This window comes from Hydra vulgaris, chromosome 12, assembly GCF_038396675.1.
Source record: "Hydra vulgaris chromosome 12, alternate assembly HydraT2T_AEP".
Taxonomy (NCBI): Eukaryota; Metazoa; Cnidaria; class Hydrozoa; order Anthoathecata; family Hydridae; genus Hydra; species Hydra vulgaris.
Genome location: NC_088931.1, coordinates 60,792,837 through 60,812,989, shown reverse-complemented (window position 1 = coordinate 60,812,989; position 20,153 = coordinate 60,792,837). Strand labels below are relative to the sequence as shown.

At 29.6% G+C, this 20,153-nt stretch overlaps 2 protein-coding genes across 3 annotated transcripts in view; one reads left to right on the top strand and one right to left on the bottom strand.

The window, feature by feature from the left end:
* Nucleotides 1-20,153, bottom strand: part of LOC100197921 (zinc finger FYVE domain-containing protein 26) — a 109,365-nt gene that overhangs the window by 4,510 nt on the left and 84,702 nt on the right. For both annotated transcript variants that reach the window (XM_065813966.1, XM_065813967.1), the window contains exons 30-33: nucleotides 18,288-18,662; nucleotides 16,979-17,032; nucleotides 15,969-16,148; nucleotides 15,667-15,717 (exon numbers count right to left, since the gene is read on the bottom strand). In XM_065813966.1, the coding sequence (XP_065670038.1) occupies nucleotides 15,667-15,717; nucleotides 15,969-16,148; nucleotides 16,979-17,032; nucleotides 18,288-18,662 (660 nt within the window). The remainder of the gene's footprint in view (nucleotides 1-15,666; nucleotides 15,718-15,968; nucleotides 16,149-16,978; nucleotides 17,033-18,287; nucleotides 18,663-20,153) is intronic.
* On the top strand, nucleotides 5,514-8,965 carry LOC136088889 (uncharacterized). The gene is made up of 2 exons (XM_065813965.1): nucleotides 5,514-6,422; nucleotides 6,603-8,965. The coding sequence occupies exons 1-2, from the start codon at nucleotides 6,161-6,163 to the stop codon at nucleotides 8,852-8,854; spliced, it is 2,514 nt and encodes an 837-aa protein (XP_065670037.1). The 5' UTR covers nucleotides 5,514-6,160; the 3' UTR covers nucleotides 8,855-8,965.

The following is a 20,153-nucleotide window of genomic DNA, read 5'->3' as shown; positions in this document are numbered from 1 at the left end:
CAAACTGTTACTGCTTCAGGTCTAGGTGTTTTCAAGCCTTTATAATTAATTCTTCTAAAAATACATAATAATGTATTTTAATAACATTTTGCATAATGTTATTACTTATGTTCTGTTATATATGAATGTTATGTTACTTAAGTTATGTTATATGCATATTATATTAATTTATGGTGTGTGCTATTGTTGTATGTTGTTGCTGTGATGTTGTTTTTTTATTATCTTTTGAGTTGATAGACATTTGGCTTACCTTCACGTTGGTTTCTATTGTTAAAAATGATAAATAGGTAATTTTATTATTAAAAATCACTACTTTTAATCATTCACTAAAAGCCAAGAGAAATTATTTTGTCATATATACAATTTGTTTTATCTCAATTTGATTTTTTGTCTTTAGCGCTGTTTACTACATGATTTTGCTATAAATAAATGTTCCAGCATAAATTATTTTGTAAAAGCTAACATGAAATAATAATATTTTACAACTACTACTCTGGTAAATCACAACAGCTTTTCTCTATAAGGTACATTGATTTTCATTTTTTGTTATTTTGTATTTATTTTTGTATTTTATATTGTATTTATTTTTGTTATTTTATTATAATGTTTTTCTTATCAGATGATGTATTTATGTGGTATAAAAAAATAAAATATTGTAAAGTTTTGTGAATTTTTTAAAAACGTTTACTAATAATTTTTTTGAAGAAATAATATTTAAGTTTGCAAAAAAGGGTTTACAACGCTTTTTTTTTTTTTAATTTTCTGTGTTAGCAGTATGTTTATTATTAGAATTGCATGTTTTTAATAATTTTTTTTATCATTATTTGTTAAATTATAAATTAATTTTTTTTCAAACATCTCCTAGCTGATATATATTTTTTTAAAGTCATAAGATTATAGTATAATTTATTTTAAATGACAGTTTGTTATATATAAAAATTATTTGTGTGCTATTTAGAGTAGAAAAAAATTATATAGAAAAGATCACAATCTTCAGGATTCGTTTAAGATTTTTTGTTATTACTTTCAATTAAAAGTGAAGTTTAAATGGATGATATTAGGCTAGAAGCAGATATTAGTTTAGAAAATGGAAATTATAATAGGCAAGTTAATCGTCGCAGAAATAAAAGAGATAGGCTTAGGCGAGATAAAATTAATAATCAACAAAATGCTAAAAATGCTGCTCGGCAAGCAGCAAATAAATCGAACCCAAATGAGGAGAACTTGGTTAGGTGAGTTGAAAATAATTGTCGCAGAAATGAAAGAGATAGGCTTCGGTGAGATGAAATAAATAATCAACAAAATGCTAGAATTGCTGTTATATACAAAAGAGGCATTGTATAGTGGGGTGTCCCACTTTTAACCTGACCAAAAAAAATTCAAATGCACCCTATCTCAATCATCCTAATTTAGTCCCAGGACACATCAAAAAATTTTTAGGTCTCCAAGTCAAGGGGTTCCAGTACAAGGCATTTTCATATGCGAGGCTCTATGGAATTATATGCCCCCCCCCCTCCTCTTCGATGCCTCTAATTTATGAATTGAATAGTAGAAACTAGTTATTTACAATAATTAAAGACAAATAAAGACAAAAATCACATTAATATTACATAAAATCACTTTTTTTCTTGTCTTTTCCAAACTCTTTTCGGTTTTTTTGCACAACTTGCATGGTATCCTGTAGAAGTCTTTCTTCATGATTTTCAGCCACAAAATCTTTCACAAGTTTTATATGGCGCTCAGTCCTGTCATTTACTACTGCTAGATTCTCCATCTGATGTTGAAAATGTCTGTAGGAATCATATTCAAAGTTATCCTTTATCCATGTGTTGATTACTCCTGCAGTTATACCTAGGTATGTGAAGAGCAGCCAGGAATCCTTAGTGATAAAGTTGGACAAAACTGACATAGAAACCACATGAGTTGGAGGTTGAGGTTGTTCCCGTTCAAAATCATCAGTTTGCTGACAATTGAAACCTAGCAGCTTCTGAACTAGTCCAGCTCTTTCCTTCAGTTCTAAATGTCTATTTGCTAATGAAAGAATAACTAGCTGTGGGGTCAGGTACTAACTATGCTGGACCAGGCTTGCATGGAGCAGCTTTCCCAAGGGACCATACTTGGATATATATAGCTTATTGCTCATGATTTCATAAGCTAGCTTAAAAGCATTTAAATCATGTGATGGAGCCTGGGCCGCCAGAGGAGACTTTAAAAAGTGTGCTCCATAAAATGTGACAATAAAGTCAGTTAACAGTTCGAGTATATCTATCTCACTATTATTCAACTATAAATTAATCTTTAAAGTCAGTTGCATTGTAAGCAACTATAGACAATCAGCCATGAACCTTGTTTGATGGTGGGCAACTGGTTGTTTGAACTGGAAACCAGGTACATGGCCACCAAGGTAAATGACTATTAGCTCACAAAGAACTTTATAATCTCCCCTTTGAAAGCAATCTTGTTTTAGGGCTGTTATGCAGAAGTTCTTAGTATCTAATACCCTTCTATGAAAATCAGTACCTACCATATGCTCCTCTCTTCCATAATTGAAAAACAGCAACTGATCAACATTATTTGCCCTTTCTCTCATTTCTGGCCAGATTTTTTGAAAATCTTTATATATTGCACATGATGGAGATTTTCTTGAACCTTGAATATAATCCATTACATGGGAAATATGCCTTTCAGATATATGGTGCCTTTAAAGATCAATTTTCAAAGGATACAAAATGTAATAACTTTGCAACAGTTTAGTGCAACAAACTTTTAAAATATGTATATCAAAACATTTATTTACCTACAGAGCTGCCAAGGCACAGGTCTTTTAAGCACATGATCCACCAAGAACTTCGTCCCCTTGTATTTTCCAGAATTAGAGGCCGTTGTATCTGCACTACAACTAATGATCTGGTCAGTGAGCTCATAATTCTCTAATATGTTCTGAATAGCTATAGCCTGATCATGCCCTTTAGATGACTCAATTTCTAGAACTCCTAACAAGAAATCTAAGGGTTCATTGACCTGGGGGGATGATATACTGAGAGCAAGCCTTTCTATAGTTTCAGACATTTTTTGGTCAGTTCGATAGTGTTTGACCAGTTTTGTATCAAAATGAATGACGACCTTTAAACCCTGAACTTTGTCCAGATTTTCTTCTCTCACTATTCTAGCTTCATTTTCAATCACAATCTTTTAGTTTCTATGTAGACTACTCTTTGATAGTGGAACTGTATTTAGATCAACACCACCAATCTTGAAAAGTGAGGACAGAAGTGAAGTTTCAGCTTAAACACTGACCTTGTACCTAGTCAAGAAAGGAACTTACTTGTCAAGAACATCATTCATTGAAAGCTACATGTAAACTCTATATTTACTGATCTTCTTTTTTTTTGGCAAGGCTCAAATTCAATGTCAGTGAACTTGAGCCTTGCCAAAAAAGTGGCACTCGTACCACTTGAAGATAATTTTCAAAATCTTTCATCCTTTCTATGTTCTCTATATCTTTTTTCCTTGACATTTCTTGTTTTTCTTTTTTATGTTGTTCTTTTCTACGCATACTTTCTATCATATCAAACACTCATTTTTCCTTGTCTATCATTTTTTCTTGATAAGATTTATCTTTCCCAGTGTCAAACTTAACCATTTCACCTTTGAATGCTCTCTTCAGGAACTCAATATCTTTTGTCTTTGCTTGCTTATCTCTATTTTCGTCATCTCTTATAAGTTTTAAGATGTCTGTTTTATAAACAGGAAAAACACAGTTTGCCTCTTTTATAAAACTCTCTGTTTTTGCTTTATATTTCTCTTTTTTCATCTTGTTTATTTCCATAAGGGTTCTAAGACTACACGGTTTCTTGTAACGTTCATAAGATTTCTCAAGCTTCTTCTTCATTACTTGTTCTGTAACCCGAAATCTTGAATCAAACCCACCCTTGTCCCAAATACTTAACAGTTCTCTCAGAATGCATACTCCAGTAAATTCTCCCCTGTTACTTTTCGTACAGTCCTCTCCAATGCAAAGCTTAGATCTTGACATTGTCTTTTGTGCACAGGATAGTTTTTCATTTTGATTATTCTTACTTGACCTGAGCCAATATATTCGATGACAAACTTCTCCCAGTGTGGGTAGTCTAAACATATATAAAAGTTTTGAAACAAATACATATTTGTTTCAAAAGTTTTTTACCTAAAAAAAGCCAATTTTAAATCTTATTTTAATTAAATCTTAAAATATTACCTGTTTGGTGCAAACATATGTAATGGATGCTGAAGTATGTAGATTGTTCTTTTACACCTATTAGTTCTCTGTGGAGCTAAACTTATGTTGAAGGATGTACCTGAGGTTCCTAGTTGACAATCCCTGTTAGTCTTAAGAGAGGTATATCTCATTGGAGGAAGACTTCTGCAACATGTAGTTACCAAGGAGCTCTCCTCATTTTTCTCTCTTACATTACTCTGTCCATTTCTAGTCCTTGGAGATTTACGAAGAAATCCCTCATCATTATTGGCCATTATATATTTTAAGAAATTTGTTATAATCTGAAAAGTATTAAATGAAAGGGTCTTATAATATTTTACATAAAAGCAATTATTTGAATAAAGCATTAATGCGGCTAAAACAATGACAAAATATTGCAAAAGGGTAATTCCATGTCAATTGAGCCAGGCCATGTCACCATACATCTCAGATTTTGCTGAATTTTATACAGTTGAGAGTACTTAGTAAAACAAGAAATTCTTGAAAATTTTAGCTTCTAGCTCCAAGAGGATCCTGAAATATGATCATTTTACTTTCAACTGATCTTGGCCAGGCCCCTCTTGTCCTCTCAGAATTGAGAACTTTGTTTAAAGGTTCCAAGTCACATAGCTTTAAAAATATTTGATATTTTGACTTAAAAATTTGTACCTGACTATTTTCAGGGTTGAAGAATCCAATGAAATAATCAATATTATAAAAAAATATTTTTAAGTACCTGTAATTATCAATTTAAATAAATTTAGGCTATTTTTTATATACCTGATTTTGATGCTCAAGAAACCCACGTGGCCTTGATGATATCAAAAAAAAAATTTTTACACATTATTCTAAATTTTATGATTTTTCACAAAACATAAGAATTTTAATCTGCAAGTATATGGATTTCCAAATATGAATAACGGGGCACAGGCCCCACTTTTTTGTAGCGGAATCTTGCAATACATTTTCCACTACCTTTCTGACTAGCTAGAGCTATGAAAATTTCTGTATTTATATAGTGTTGATAAAGGAGCAGTTTAAAATTAAAAAAGGGCCCAAGAGACTAGGGGAGGGGGCTGGGGGCACATTTCCCACACCTTTTTGAGCAGAATCTTGAGATGGATTTTTCACTATCTTCCAGACAAGCTGCAGCTCTGAAACTTTCAGCATTTGTGTAGTCCTGATGAACATGCGTTAAAATTGTTTCAGATCAGACGACCAAATAGTCCATGGGGCTGGGGCACCTGGGTCCATGCCCCACTTTTTTTTCTCAAAAAAATTTTTTTTTTCTTTAAAACTTATTTAAGATAACTTTAAAACTATTGTCTTCAAATTTTTTTTTAGATTTTCATTTTTAACAAAGTTAAACATTTCATATGTTTAATAATGTTATCAATGTTTCCCAAAAATTTAGGAAACATTGATAACATTGCTTCCCAAATTTTGTGATTTATATTTGTTCCATTTGGTTTTGACCATTCTATGTTCAATAATCTTTTAAAAATGTTTTAAGAAACTTAATGTTTATAAGAACTTTGATTTGCATGTATAAGATTAAAAACAGTCTAAAGTAATGATTTTAACAGAATTTTATTTTGTATAATTTAAAATTTGAATTAAAAAAGATTAATATATTTTGCTAATTCTAAAATGGTAACAGCAAGTTGTTAACAGAAACAAAAAACATGTCATTACACTAGTATAGAAGAAATTTGTTACCTTTTAAAGTCATCATTAACATTTTTAACATTAATAAATTGAGTATAATTAAACTTTTTTTTTGTCAAAGTAAGATAAAAGAAATCAATCACTGTTTAGTTTTGTATTACCATAGTGATTGCTTAAGTTGCTTTCATTAAATTAATTACTATTGGTTGCTCATTTTTAAATTAATCTCAAATTGTTTTTAGTGTTAAAGTAAGAATGGATTCATGTGATTTTGGAAAAAAGTTAAATGATACTTGTCATAAACTAAGTTATTGTAGAAAGATTGATTTAAAGAAATTTGATTGCTATAGAGAAGATGCCAGAGAAGAATTTATTTGGAGATCTGGAATAACAGATGATAAAATTTTAACAATCTGCCTTCATCATGCAAAGATTTTTGGTACACACTTTGAAAAGAAGCACGCAAAATGTTGTAATTTATTGGACAAGCATAAATCAAAAAGAAAAGCAATCAAAGGTAAATATTGTTGATAAAAAATTATTGTAAAATCTTTTTTGAATAATGAAATTAAAATCTACTAGTTTATAAAAGTTTGAAAAAAAGCTGATCTGGTTATGCATTATATATTGAAATAAGTATAAATAATTTTCATATTGATAGGTAATTACTAAAATCAAATTGTTCTTTTCATTTCAGGGAGTCATGTAATAACATTAGACATGGCAAAACAATTAAGAATTAATTTTCCAAATGTTGTGCCTGGATATCAACTTTGTTGGAGCTGCTTTGATGCTATAATCAGTAAATTTCATGAACAAGATAATTGTGAACTTGAAGAATCTATTTCATGTGGTACTTCTGAAAAGTCACGAGAGGCATTAAATGTTAGTTTGGAAACAATAGGTGTATCCCCCATAAAACTTCATAGCATTCCAAAGCATCAACGGTTATCTGTTGCTAAAAGTAAAGTTATAAAAACAATGTTAAAGTATGAAAAGCATATTTCAAAAGTATATAATGTTAGGGAAGAAGAACTGAAACATAAAATTCCTCATACGAAAATTATTGACAAAAGTAAATGCGCCGATCTAGACAAACTAGCAGCAGAAATAAAAGAAAAGTTAATTGTTTCTGACCAAAAAACTAAAATTCAGTTGTTAACATTTACACCTGAGTCTTGGTCAAGAAATTTTGCTGTAAGATATTTCAACGTCACTATATACCAAATTAAAGAAGCGCGCAAACTAAAGAAAATAAGTGGGATTTTTTCAGTTCCAGGCATTAAGAAAGGAAAAATATTTTCAGAAATAACATTAAATAGAGTCAACAATGTATACCATGATGACGAATTTACTAGACAAATGCCTGGTAAAAAAGATTACGTAAGTATTGGTAGAAAACAACACATGCAAAAGCGCCTTATTTTATGTAATCTTAAAGAACTTTATGTTTCTTTTAAAACTAAATACCCTCAAGAAGTTATTGGATTTTCTAAGTTTTGCAGTTTAAGACCAAAATGGTGTATAACTGTTGGAGCATCAGGCACTCATTCTGTTTGTGTTTGTACCCTCCATCAAAATGCAATACTCTTGACCAATGCTATACAAATAAAATGTACTTACAAAGATCTGATGACAAAAGTTGTTTGTGATGTGACAAGTAATGAGTGTATGGTTCATCGATGTCCGAACTGTCCAGGTATAGTTTCTTTAAAGAAGTTTCTGGATGCACAACTAATTGACAATGACGAGGAGGTGTCATTCAATCAGTGGCAGAAAACAGACAGAACAACATTGATCTATCAGACAACAACAATGGAAGAATACAAATTGATGTTATCAGAGGCAATAAACAAGTTAACAGCTCATTCCTACATTGCAAAATGTCAAGCAAGATATCTAAAGCAACAAAAGGAAAATTTAGCAAAAGACTGCTGTATTGTCTTAGTTGACTTTGCAGAAAACTTCACTTTTGTGATTCAAGATGAAATCCAAAGTTACCATTGGTGCAAAAGTCAATGCACATTGCACCCCGTTGCCCTTTATTTATTAAACGAAAATGACCAATTTGAAGAAAAATCGTTTTGCTTCATGTCAGATAATAATGAGCATGGCACTGGTTTTGTGTATGAAGTTCAAACACAAATAGTTAACTATTTAAAAGAATATCATCCTAAAATTTCAAAGGTTCTTTATTTTTCTGATGGTTGTGCTGCACAGTATAAAAATTACAAAAACCTTTACAATATCTGTCTCAATAAAAATGATTTTGACATTGATGCAGAGTGGACATTTTTTGCTACAAGCCATGGTAAGTCACCATGTGATGGTATTGGTGGCACTGTAAAACGATTAACTATAAATGCAAGTCTACAAAGGTCCATAAATGACCAGATATTGAATTGTAACAAAATGTTTGACTACTGTACTAACAATATTAAAGGGATTATGTTTTTCAAGATTGAAAAAGAAAGACTGACAGAATTGCGCACCACTTTGAAAACACGTTTTGAGCTAAGTAGAACAATTCCTGGAACTAGGAGCTATCATCAATTTAAACCAGAATCTATAGTTACTATTAGCTTTAAACGAACAAGTGAAGATGTTCATATAACAGGCATTTTTTCTTTTTCTGAAATTCAAAGTTCTCAAAATGATCAGCAAATTAACATTGATGCCTTGAAATTGGGTGAATTCATTATGTGTAAATATGATGCGTTTGATTGGATTGGTATGATCAATGAAATTGATAATATAGAGAAAGATGTTATGGTAACGTTCATGCACCCGCATGGTTCTTTTAATAAACTTTTCTGGCCATCTAGAGTAGATGAGTGTTGGGTGCCAATTACCAACATAACTTGTATAATTGATGCACCTGTAACAACAAATGGACGTTTTTATACTTTGACCGTCGATGCATCTAAGCTAATCTTAACATTATCTTGACTTTCTTTTTTTTGTATTTTATTTTGTAAATAATGAAGTAAAACGGAACAAGTGTAAAGCAATAAAAATTTTTAAATACAATATTTTCAAAGTTATCTTAAATTTAAGACACATTTATGTGTTTTAAAAAAAAAAAAAAAATTTTTTTCAAGAAAAAAAGTGGGGCACGGTCCCAGGTGCCCCAGCCCCATGGACCATCTGGTCATCTGATCTGAAACAATTTTAACGCATGTTCATCAGGACTACACAAATGCTGAAAGTTTCAGAGCTGCAGCTTATCTGGAAGATAGTGAAAAATCCATCTCAAGATTCTGCTCAAAAAAGTGGGGCACATGCCCCCAGCCCCTTCCCCTAGTTTCTTGGGCTCTTTTTTAATTTTAAAATGCTCGTTTATCGAAACTACATAAATACAGAAATTTTCATAGCTCTAGCTAGTCTGAAAGGTAGTGGAAAATGTATTGCAAGATTCCGCTACAAAAAAGAGGGGCCTGTGCCCCGTTATCCATATATGGAAATCCATATACTTGCAGATCAAAATTCTTTTGTTTTGTGAAAGATCATAAAATTTAGAATAATGTGTAAAAATTTTTTTTTGATATCATCAAGGCCACGTGGGTTTCTTGAGCACCAAAATCAGGTATATAAAAAATAGCCTAAATTTATTTAAATTGATAATTACAGGTACTTAAAAATATTTTTTTATATTTTTGATTATTTCATTGGATTCTTCAACCCTGAAAATAGCCAGGTACAAATTTTTAAGTCAAAATATCAAATATTTTTAAAGCTATGTGACTTGGAACCTTTAAACAAAGTTCTCAATTCTGAGAGGACAAGAGGGGCCTGGCCATGATCAGTTGAAAGTAAAATGATCATATTTCAGGATCCTCTTGGAGCTAGAAGCTAAAATTTTCAAGAATTTCTTGTTTTACTAAGTACTCTCAACTGTATAAAATTCAGCAAAATCTGAGATGTATGGTGACATTTTTGAAATTTTCTGGCTCAATTGACATGGAATTACCCAAAAACAACATATTTGAATCTGACTTTATTCATCCAAGACACAATATTTCAATTTTTGTAAAAAAATCTCATTTCATATCTAAAATAAGACATCTTAATTTGTGGCTGAAAGTCATGACGAAGGTCTTTTATAAGATTCCATGCAAATAAACCAAAAAGAGGTTGGAAAAGACATGAAAAAAAGTGATTTTATGTAATTTTAATATGATTTTTGACTTTATTTGTCTTTAATTGTTGTAAATGACAAGTTTGTACAAGTATTAACTCTAAAATGAAAGTTTTTTTTTCAGAACAAAAATAAATGTAAAATGGACAATTTTCTACTATTCAATTCATAAATTAGGGACACCGAAAGGGAGGGGGGGGGTGACGAATAATTCCATGGAACCTTGATATGAAAATACCTTGTACTGGAACCCTTTCACCTAAAAAATTTTTTGGTGTGTCCTGGGACCAAACAAGGATGATTGAGGGTGCATTTGAATTTTTTTTGGTCAGGTTAAAAGTGGGCACCCTATTGTATAGCAAGAAGTAATACTATTTCAGATTACTATTATTTAGGAGAAATGAATTATATTTGTCAGCATTGTGGTGCTAAGAAATTTCCTGATGAAACACATTTTTTATGTTGCTATAATGGAAAGGTAGTTTTGTTGCAACCTTCATTATTTCCACAAGATTTAGAAGATTTAGATTTATTTAAAGGAAACTATGAAGATAGAAATGCCAATCTGAATTTTTTTAAATATATTAGAAATTATAATGCCTGTTTTTCTTTTGCTTCATTTAAAGCTAATGTAGTTCAACCCATGAATAACGAGTCGCCATGTTTTAGAAAATGTGGTCATGTTTTTCATCATATAGGTAATTTTAGGCCAAATCAAGATGTCTGACCGACATATCGTCAACTATACATCTATGATGCACTTGCAGCAGTAGATTTTAGAATGCAACAATGTGGTAATGATCTTTGCTTAAATGATTTAATGTTTCAATTGCAAACTACTATTAGTGAAGAGAACTCATTTGTTCTTGCATTTAAAAATTTCTTTACCCAAGAGGTCATCCTCTTAAAACTATATCAAGTATGTCTGCCAACTTAGATCCTATGGTTTATTCTCTATTTTTTCCAAGGGGTGATGCTGGTTGCCATAATTGGTTCACAACCCTGTGACCCTTCTTAATTTACTCTCATTTTTTTAAAAATATTTTTAGCATCCTCTTCATCCTGTGAAAATGGTGAGGTTATGCTTTATATTTTGATTAAACAAAATTGCAAATATTTATAATTTTTATTATGTCCTTTTATTTGTAATTTTAGAGTCGTTAACATTTGAGAGCTTTTGTGATTTTGAATTCGTTAACATTTGAGCAGTACAGAAATTATCGCTCGCAACACCCAGGGCCTCTCTCCGAGAGGTCTTTCAATAAGTGGTGTAGTAATGGCGGTATAGATGAGCCATCCTTCAAATTGAGGGCTCATCCATACCAGGGTGTTGGGAGACACCGAAGAAAAAACAGCAACCCAAAGGTTGTAAATGTTTTCTATCAGTAAAGATATTTATAACTTTTTTGTTGCTGTTTTTTCTTCGGTGATTTTATTTTTTTATTTTTGTAATTTATTTATTTTTTTTAATTTGTAATTTTTTTTTAATAATATATGTTGTATATTTTATTTGTTTTGGTCTTTTTTAATTAAAACTTTATTTGTTTTTCACCAATTAAACTTAAATATAGTTAAATTGATTCATTACCCAATTATCATAATATAATGATGCTACATTCTATTGTTAAAAATAATTAATTGGTAGTTTAATTTATTGAACTCACTGCTTTTAAAATTTACTATAAGCCAAGACAATATATTTAGCTATATAAATGCAATTTATTTATATCTCAATTTGATTTTTTATCTTTAATATTTATAGTTTGGCTCCTTGAAGCATTTGTTATTTTGCTTTTTAATTAAAATATTTTAAATCTATTGTGATGTCTTTTAAATTAAACTAAAGTTTACTAAAAGCCAACATGAAATAACGTCATAAAACATTGCCGACAAGTTGCGTCATGACAGCAACTTAAGTTGACAACAGGTTAAAACTTAAAATGACAACAGGTTACCGAAAAGCAAGCAAATTATTTTCCAGTTTGTTTTTTGTTTTTATTTTTGTATGTCTACTTATCTGTTACAGTTTCTATTTTAGGTTTGTCATATGACATATTAATACAATATAAAAGATCAAAGTTTACATATTTTTTTAAATTTGCTATACACATGTTTGATTTTAAATTAAATTTTTTTTGTTTGAAACGTATTTGTACTCAATTGCTTAGTTATTTATAATAAACTATTTTATTTTTAATAAATTTATTTAGTTATGCGAATTTAACATTTTAAAGACAATTTTCTTTTTTAAACAAAAATGAATCAAGGGGATACAAAAAAATTAATAACTCCTGTATAATATAAGTTCACTTATATTATACAATATTATCTTAATAATTAATTAAAGTTCATGTTATAAAAAATATATAGCAAGAAATTAGCTTTAGCTTTTCGTCAATTTAAAGTATGATGAAGTGTTATTATTTTGTGTCAGTAACTAAAAACATATTATGTTGAACATAGGAATGTCAAAGAAAATGGTTCTGCCTTACACTGATATGACCTATGCCCGTTGTAAATAACTCAAATAATGTTAAATAACTGGTAATTTATTTTACCTTCTCATACTTTTTATGTAAATTTTACAGATGGTTTAATTTTTTCTATTTTCTCGACAACACACACGAACAGGGACATCTTCCATGTGCAACATAGCACAATTAGTATTCTGATATTTTATAGCTGTTGATGGAATCAGCCTCTCTGAGAGGTACCACAGAGTTCTGGAAACCTGACTACCAGCCGGCCCCAGAACCATAAAACTGAGTTTTAGAGCTATACCTTCATTAGGAGATAATAGATGAGTTGTATAGTCATCAAAACACAGTCACAAGGAAAACCCGTGCATTGAGTCAAGAAGATCCAGCATTCAACATTTTAAACTGGAAACAATGTATTATAGATGAAGAAGGGGTGTGAGGCTGGTCAACAGAGAGAATCTGTTTACCCCTTAAGTTTTTGCCTAGGAGCCTTCTACAAGACAGTAGCTAAATGCATTTAACGTCTGCTCAAGATAATTATTTTTATTGAGACACTATCTCTAGCCTTCACTGAACCAAGAGCCCCAATGCAGATGCCTAACAATATAGCTTTCAAAAGCTACATTGCTATATACCAAAAAGGATAACAATTGTGATAAAAATGAGCTAAAAAATTAAAAGTTTCAAAAAGCAGTGTGTATTATACATCTTAGTGTATAAATGTCTTTAGATTAATTTTAAATATTGATTGAATATTTTTATTTTTGTGCGTATGAACAGAGTTGTGTTATGATTTCATGTTAATCTTTTTATAAATATAAATGTTATGCTCTATTTAAATATCTTCAGATTGATGTTTAAAGGGATTTAATATACAGTTGATTATTATATTGCATATAATAGATTTTTATTGAAATTGTTCAACCTAGTTCTGTGTTTTTTATTTTTATTTGTACTTAGGTCGTTAGAAAAATTCATAGAACTTCATCTAAGAAGATACAATGAGACAGGAAATAATTAAATATTTATATATCATTTTAAACTGTGTTTAATTATGAACATTTTAAGTACTTGTTGAAATATTTTGAATGTTTATTAAAAAAGTTATTTAAATTTTATTATATACATTTAAAAGAAAAAATTTAAAAATGGAAAAATTTGAATATTGAGCATATATTAAAACCCAGTTTCAGTACAAGCCATAACTGATGAATTAGTTTAAGCTCATGGTGACCAAGCTCCTAAATATAGCACATCAAATAAAGATGGTAGAGAGAGTCTTGAAGATGATCCTCATTCAAGGCACCCTCAAACCACACATACAGCTGAGAATATTGAGCATGTGTGAGCCATTATTGAAGAAAATCAGTATTTAACACATATAATTGAAACCCTGACATCGATTATTCATTTTACAATCAATGAAATCATTCACAACGCATTTAAAAATAGAAAATTAACATCATGTTGGATACCCCACGAGTTAACCGATCAAAATCGCAAGAATAGAGTTGAAGTATGTAAGGAAAATTTAGCCCTTTTCAGAAACGACTCATGGAGACTATTGATATTATTACAGGGGATGAGTTGTGGTTTTATTTGAGTTACAAGTTGGACACAAGTCGGCTAACGCTAGTTGGGTCCAAGAAGGTGAAAGTCCAAGAACTATAGTAAGATGCAACAGGTTTCAGCTGAAAAACATGTTCTACATCTTCTTTAAAACAACAGGTATTGTTAATTTGGGTTCTGTTGAAAAGGGAGACACCATTACTAGCGAATATTATATAAAAAATTGTTTGAAACCTCTTATATGTGAAATAAATAAGCAAAGACCTAAAACAGGCACTCAAAATTTCAAATTTCTCCATGATAATGCTCGACCCCATGTGACTCAAACCGCCACAAATTGTCTAAACCAAGCTGGAATTACAATAACTCGCCACCCACCATACTCACCAGACTTAGCTCCATCCCATTATTGGCTATTCAACGTGATAAAAAAAAAATCTTGATGATGATACTGATGTTGAAAGTCAAAAAACTCGCATAAAGAAGCTACTTCAAAGTATACCCAAAGAAGAGTAAAAAAACGCTTGACAAATGGCTCAAAAGGATGCAACTTTATAAAGATAATAATGGACATTATTTTGAACATTTAATAAAATAAAATTAAAAAAACTCTTTTTTTTTTTTTACAGGGGAGCAAGTATACATTTTTTTGATCTCAGCCAAAAGGGTACAAGACAATCTCTGAAAATATACAAATTAAGTTTAAACTTTTATCAGCAAGTTTATTTTTTTTTATGAATGCTTATTGTGATTGTATTTCATAATGTGTATTGTCAGAGGAACTGTTTTTTACACTGGCTGAAATTAGATTTATATCGCATTTACCTGAATTAATTTTGGTCATAGAGGCTTTAATTTAGTCAAATTTGTACCTTTTATTATCTGTATTTTTCTAAGAAATTGTCATTTATAAAAATGACTAAAGTAATTTTCTCAAAACTGAAAATTTAATCTTTCTAGCAGTGCATGATTGTCATAAAGGCCTGTTTGTTTTTAGAAAAAAATTTGTTAACATGTTTTTGGAAAAAATTGTAAAGGTGTGGCTGGAATATAGTCACTTTCCCCTAACTGTGTAACAGCTTTGTAAAACAAAACAAAATTAAAACAACAACTGGGCAATAATAACAACGTAATGTACCTTATTAGTTTATTTTTACTGACATTTCTCTGCTTTGTTTTGTAATTGGAGAAGTCTTAACAACATTTATTGCACAGATAGGCAAGGGTTAGCACAATAAAGTTTGCTGACACATTAAAAATTAGATCCATAAAAGTAAGCAGAAATGACAGTGACATCAATATAATTTAGTTTTGACAAAACCAATAAGAGAAGATGAGGTGGAGGAGGGGGGGGGGCATTTATTTTGCATTTTGTGTAACTAACAAACATTAAAACAAATACTAATAACACATTTAGTAACTGTAAAAACCAGTGATAATAAAAACATTGGACAAAATGAACAAAATAACAATTGTAAAAAATTAACATTCATGAAACAATAAATATTTAACAATAAACTTTATATTAGGTAAAAATATTTAATGATAAAACTTTATATGTCATAACAGCTTACCTTCGTCACGTCATCTTTAATTTGTTTTAAAAAATGGTTTGCGTTTTTTAACTAAATGAAATTAATCTTATATTGATGGGGTTTAGTTTAGGTTTCAAAAAATTTTAATTTCATGTTTCAATTTTATTTAACATTTTACTTTTGAGTAAATTTCAAATAATTTTATGAAATTCTAAAAACTTTAACAGATGTTACAAATATCTTCTATAAAGATGTTTCTACAAAGTTTTTTTATACTTTTTTGTCATGGGAAATCAAGAATTGGACTACAAAATATTTTTGAAGATGAATAAAGAAAGTACCTGGTCACTGCCTGAAATAACTTTCACAACTTGCATCAATATTTCATCTTTTTCTTGCTGTGTGACCATACCATTTTGCTCAATATTTTGGAGAATTGAACTAGCTTGTTCTAATTGCATTTTTTGTACTAATTTTGAAATAGAATGTCGGAATATTGCAGCAGCTGGTAATTTAAATTCCTATAAACAATACAATTTATTGGTAATATTCATTGAGAAAACTAGTGGTTTGAGCAAGTCCAAAGCAAAAAACATTATCTTAAGCATTCTCTAAGAAAAGTTAAAAACTTACAAATAAGCTAATAGCAGCAATTCAAACTCGCATTGTAAAAATAAAGCATATTAAGCTAACTCTTAAAAGTCAAAACAATTCAAATAACAAGAACTGCTTATAAAAAGACAAGAATGCAACAAAACACTTGAGACTGTAGGCAATACAGATAAATACTAATTTGTTATTAGGACAAACTTCTTTTGAAATGTTGATTAAACAAATACAATAAATGTAAACAACATCCAAAGACATCCTACTGTCAACAACACTACTACCTTCATAAATTATAAATTATTTTAACAGAAGTTGCCAAATTACTACCTGAGCTTTGTTAACCTCCTCAAAAAAAATTCTGCCAAAAACCACTGAAACTAAAAATTTAAAATCTGAATCTAAATTTTTATTAGCAAAATCTAAATATCTACAATATTTGTCACAAGCACTCTATTGATTCACAATAAAATGCAACTAATCAAATATTTCATGGAAGACACTGAAATGTCTTTCATGACTTGGTCTGAAACTTCCCATACTTACACCAGTTAAAATGAAGCTATCATTTTTAGATCAAAGACCACAACACAATTGACTCACTTAACTACAAACCCATTTGCACCAATTACCAATTATTAGAAGATTTCCTTTTGCATTGAAGCAATGAATTTAATTTTATATCAAAAAAGTTTACAACAAAAGAATAGTAATAAAAAAAAGAATTTTTTTTTTCAATAATCACCTGTATTATTCGAGAAACAAGTGACAATCCATTAAGTGAGGAGCTTTCTAATATCTAAATAAAATAAAAAACTTGACAATTTTAGTTTTTGAAAACTCCTGGAAAAAAATGACTATGTACAGTTTTTTTTGTTTCAGATATTGTAAATTAAATATCATTAATTAAAAAATGATAAAATGAAGCAAACTTAAAACTTTTTAGTAATCAAAATAAGTATTAAATAAGATGTTTAGAACCTATTTTTTAAATCTCATAAAAAAAGACACTTCATTGTTTCATGCTTTAACTTGATTAACTGCTTGATACACTTTAAAAGTTGTTTTTATAGTTTTAAGCTCACCTATGTCTAAGTAAAGGTCTTACAAAAAGTTCATATCCTAAAGAAAAGCTAAATAAAGTGCTTTTGAAATTAATACAAAAGTAACAGAGTTAAAGCTAGAAAGTTTGAAACATAACATAAAAGTTTTACAAAACTAGTCATAGCAAAACAAAAACAAAACATTAAATGAAATTTACTAAAAATTTTGGCACCAAAACATTTATTTTAAAAAACAATTGCAAAACAAAACTAATTTAAAATGATATGGGATGTAAGAAAAAATATATATATTTAACGATTATTTAAACATAACTTGTGAAATGGGAAACTTCTCAAACCGCGTATATATCAATGAAGAAAGCATTAATAACTAGTTTATCCAATCAAATTATCCATAAGACTGATGTCATCCATAAGACTGATGCCATCCATAAGACTGATGTCATTTGATGGAATAAACTAGTTATATCACTTGAAGCGCTTAGCACTCATTTATAGTAACACCTAAAGTTTATAGTAACACTTAACATTTATAGTAACACCTAATGTTTATAGCAACACTTAACATTTATAGTAACACTTTATGTTTATAGTAACACTTAACATTTATAATAACACTTAACATTTATAGTAACACTTAACATTTATGATAACACTTAACGTTTATAGTAGCACTTAACATTTATAGTAACACTTTAACCAAAATTTCTTTCAATAAACACATTAACCCTGCTAAAATTTTTAATAAGAGTTATTAAATAGAATTTTTATTTCAATTTAATTGCAGTAAAATACTCAAAGGTGTTTAAATGAAATTAGATTAATTGTGTTTTGTATTATAATTAAAACATAAAATTTAAATGTTATTTGTTATTGTCATCTTGATGAAAGATATTTACTTTAAAAACTATTATTGCTGTTGAAACTTTCTTATATTTATAAATAATGAACAATCACTTACTTTCACAGCTAAATGCAAAAATCACTTACTTTCACAGCTAATTCTGATCTCTCTTTACCATTTCCAAACAATGTAGGTATAGGTTTACCTTCATATTTTCCTCCAGTCACTTCCAAATTATACATGAATTCTGTAACCTCCATTTGCATATTTACAGTGATTAAATATCGCTTCATCTCACTAATTGATATTTCTCTGTTAGCATGCAATTTTTCATCTCCTAAAAATGAAGCACCAATATGGCAGACAAAACCACTGCTTCTATCCTTTAGAACAACTTCTAAGTATTTGGAAGCATTTAATAAATATTTTTTTCTAGAAATAAGATCACCAAATGAGCAAGGTGGTTGGCCATTAGTTCCCAAATAAAACCTCACACAAGTTAATGCAGCTCGAAAATAATCCTATAAAATAATTAATGTTATTAATAACAGTTTTTTAATTCAAATAATTTACTTAATATTACATATCCTTCTTCCAGCTTGACTTCTGATTCTAGAATCAGATGTCAAAATAAAAGATGAGAATTGAATGTATTTTTAAGGTAAATATGTTGGTGATGACTGTTGTGTGTTGAATGTAGTTGGGACAACAAAGTAGTTGTGTTCCATCACCATAACACTAACCCTTATGAGCTAGAACTTAAACAATTTATAATCTTTCGAGAAATGAAATTGCTAAATTAAATTATCACACAAACAGTAACAGTCTAAGTTACCCATAAAAAGAATTTATTTATATGATGGAATTTATTAATATGATGGAACCATTAAGTCAATTGAGGTATCTGAGTGGTTAATTTAATAGTGGGAGGTAGGTTGTTCATGAGTGTATTAACGTAATGAAGATCTATAAAGCCTGAAAAAAATATATCGAGGCTAAAAATAGTCAATAAAATTGCCTCAAATGCAAACTTTATTATTTGTCATAATTAATGAAAGATTACCTGATCTTTTGTTGTATGATAAAGTTCATTAGCTATCTAGGAAGGAGGGGGGGGGGGGGGCTATTCTTTAATATTTTGGTCATTGTATTGAACATTTCAAAACATTTTTGTTGTTAAAAGCTTTTGAATACACTGAGTTAAACAATGATAATTGGTTACAAAAATTCTATTTTGCTATGACAGCTCATCTGATCATCAAAAATCACAATTAAAAGTTGCAAGGATGAGGCAATAGTTGCAAGCATGAGGCAATACCTCATGAATGAGAAACTACATTTTCTGGATGTGAATATATAATAATATTCACATCCAGAAAATGTAGTTTCTTTTAAAAACAAGTTGTCTATGTTGATTCAAGATATTAACAATTTTCTTCCATTTACAAAAGCATCAAGAAGTGGGAAGAGTTATTAAAACTATGTTTTTTTTGATTGCTATCAAAAAATGAAGATTCCATTGCCATTTAAGTCAAGTCCTGATACAAAGTAGTAGATAGCTCATAATTTACTTTTTATTCAAATTTCATAGTTGAAATGCAAGTTAGATTAATCTACTAAAAAATGCCCAAACAACATTTATTAATTTTCAAATACATGTATACATTTTATTCAATCTAATAATGCATTTTTATGATCCATTGCATTTTGCAATAGATCAAATTTGTAACAGTCTGTCAAACATCAAAGCCTGATGAGGCCACAATACTATGTCTATGTAGCTTAAGGCACCTGCTACTAAAACACTAAAGACAGGCATTACCAAGACCTTTAAAGCTAATTGAGACAGTGAAGGAAGAGCCTCCATATTTATTGCCCAAAACAAGAGAGCATTTTTTCTTTGCTTATGTTGAGGTAGTGACTATGCTCTACAGTAATGCCAATAAGTTTCTTTTGCTTCTTGCTAAACATTGAAAAAAGATCTTCATTTTCAAGGTGGCGCTTCTTTCAAT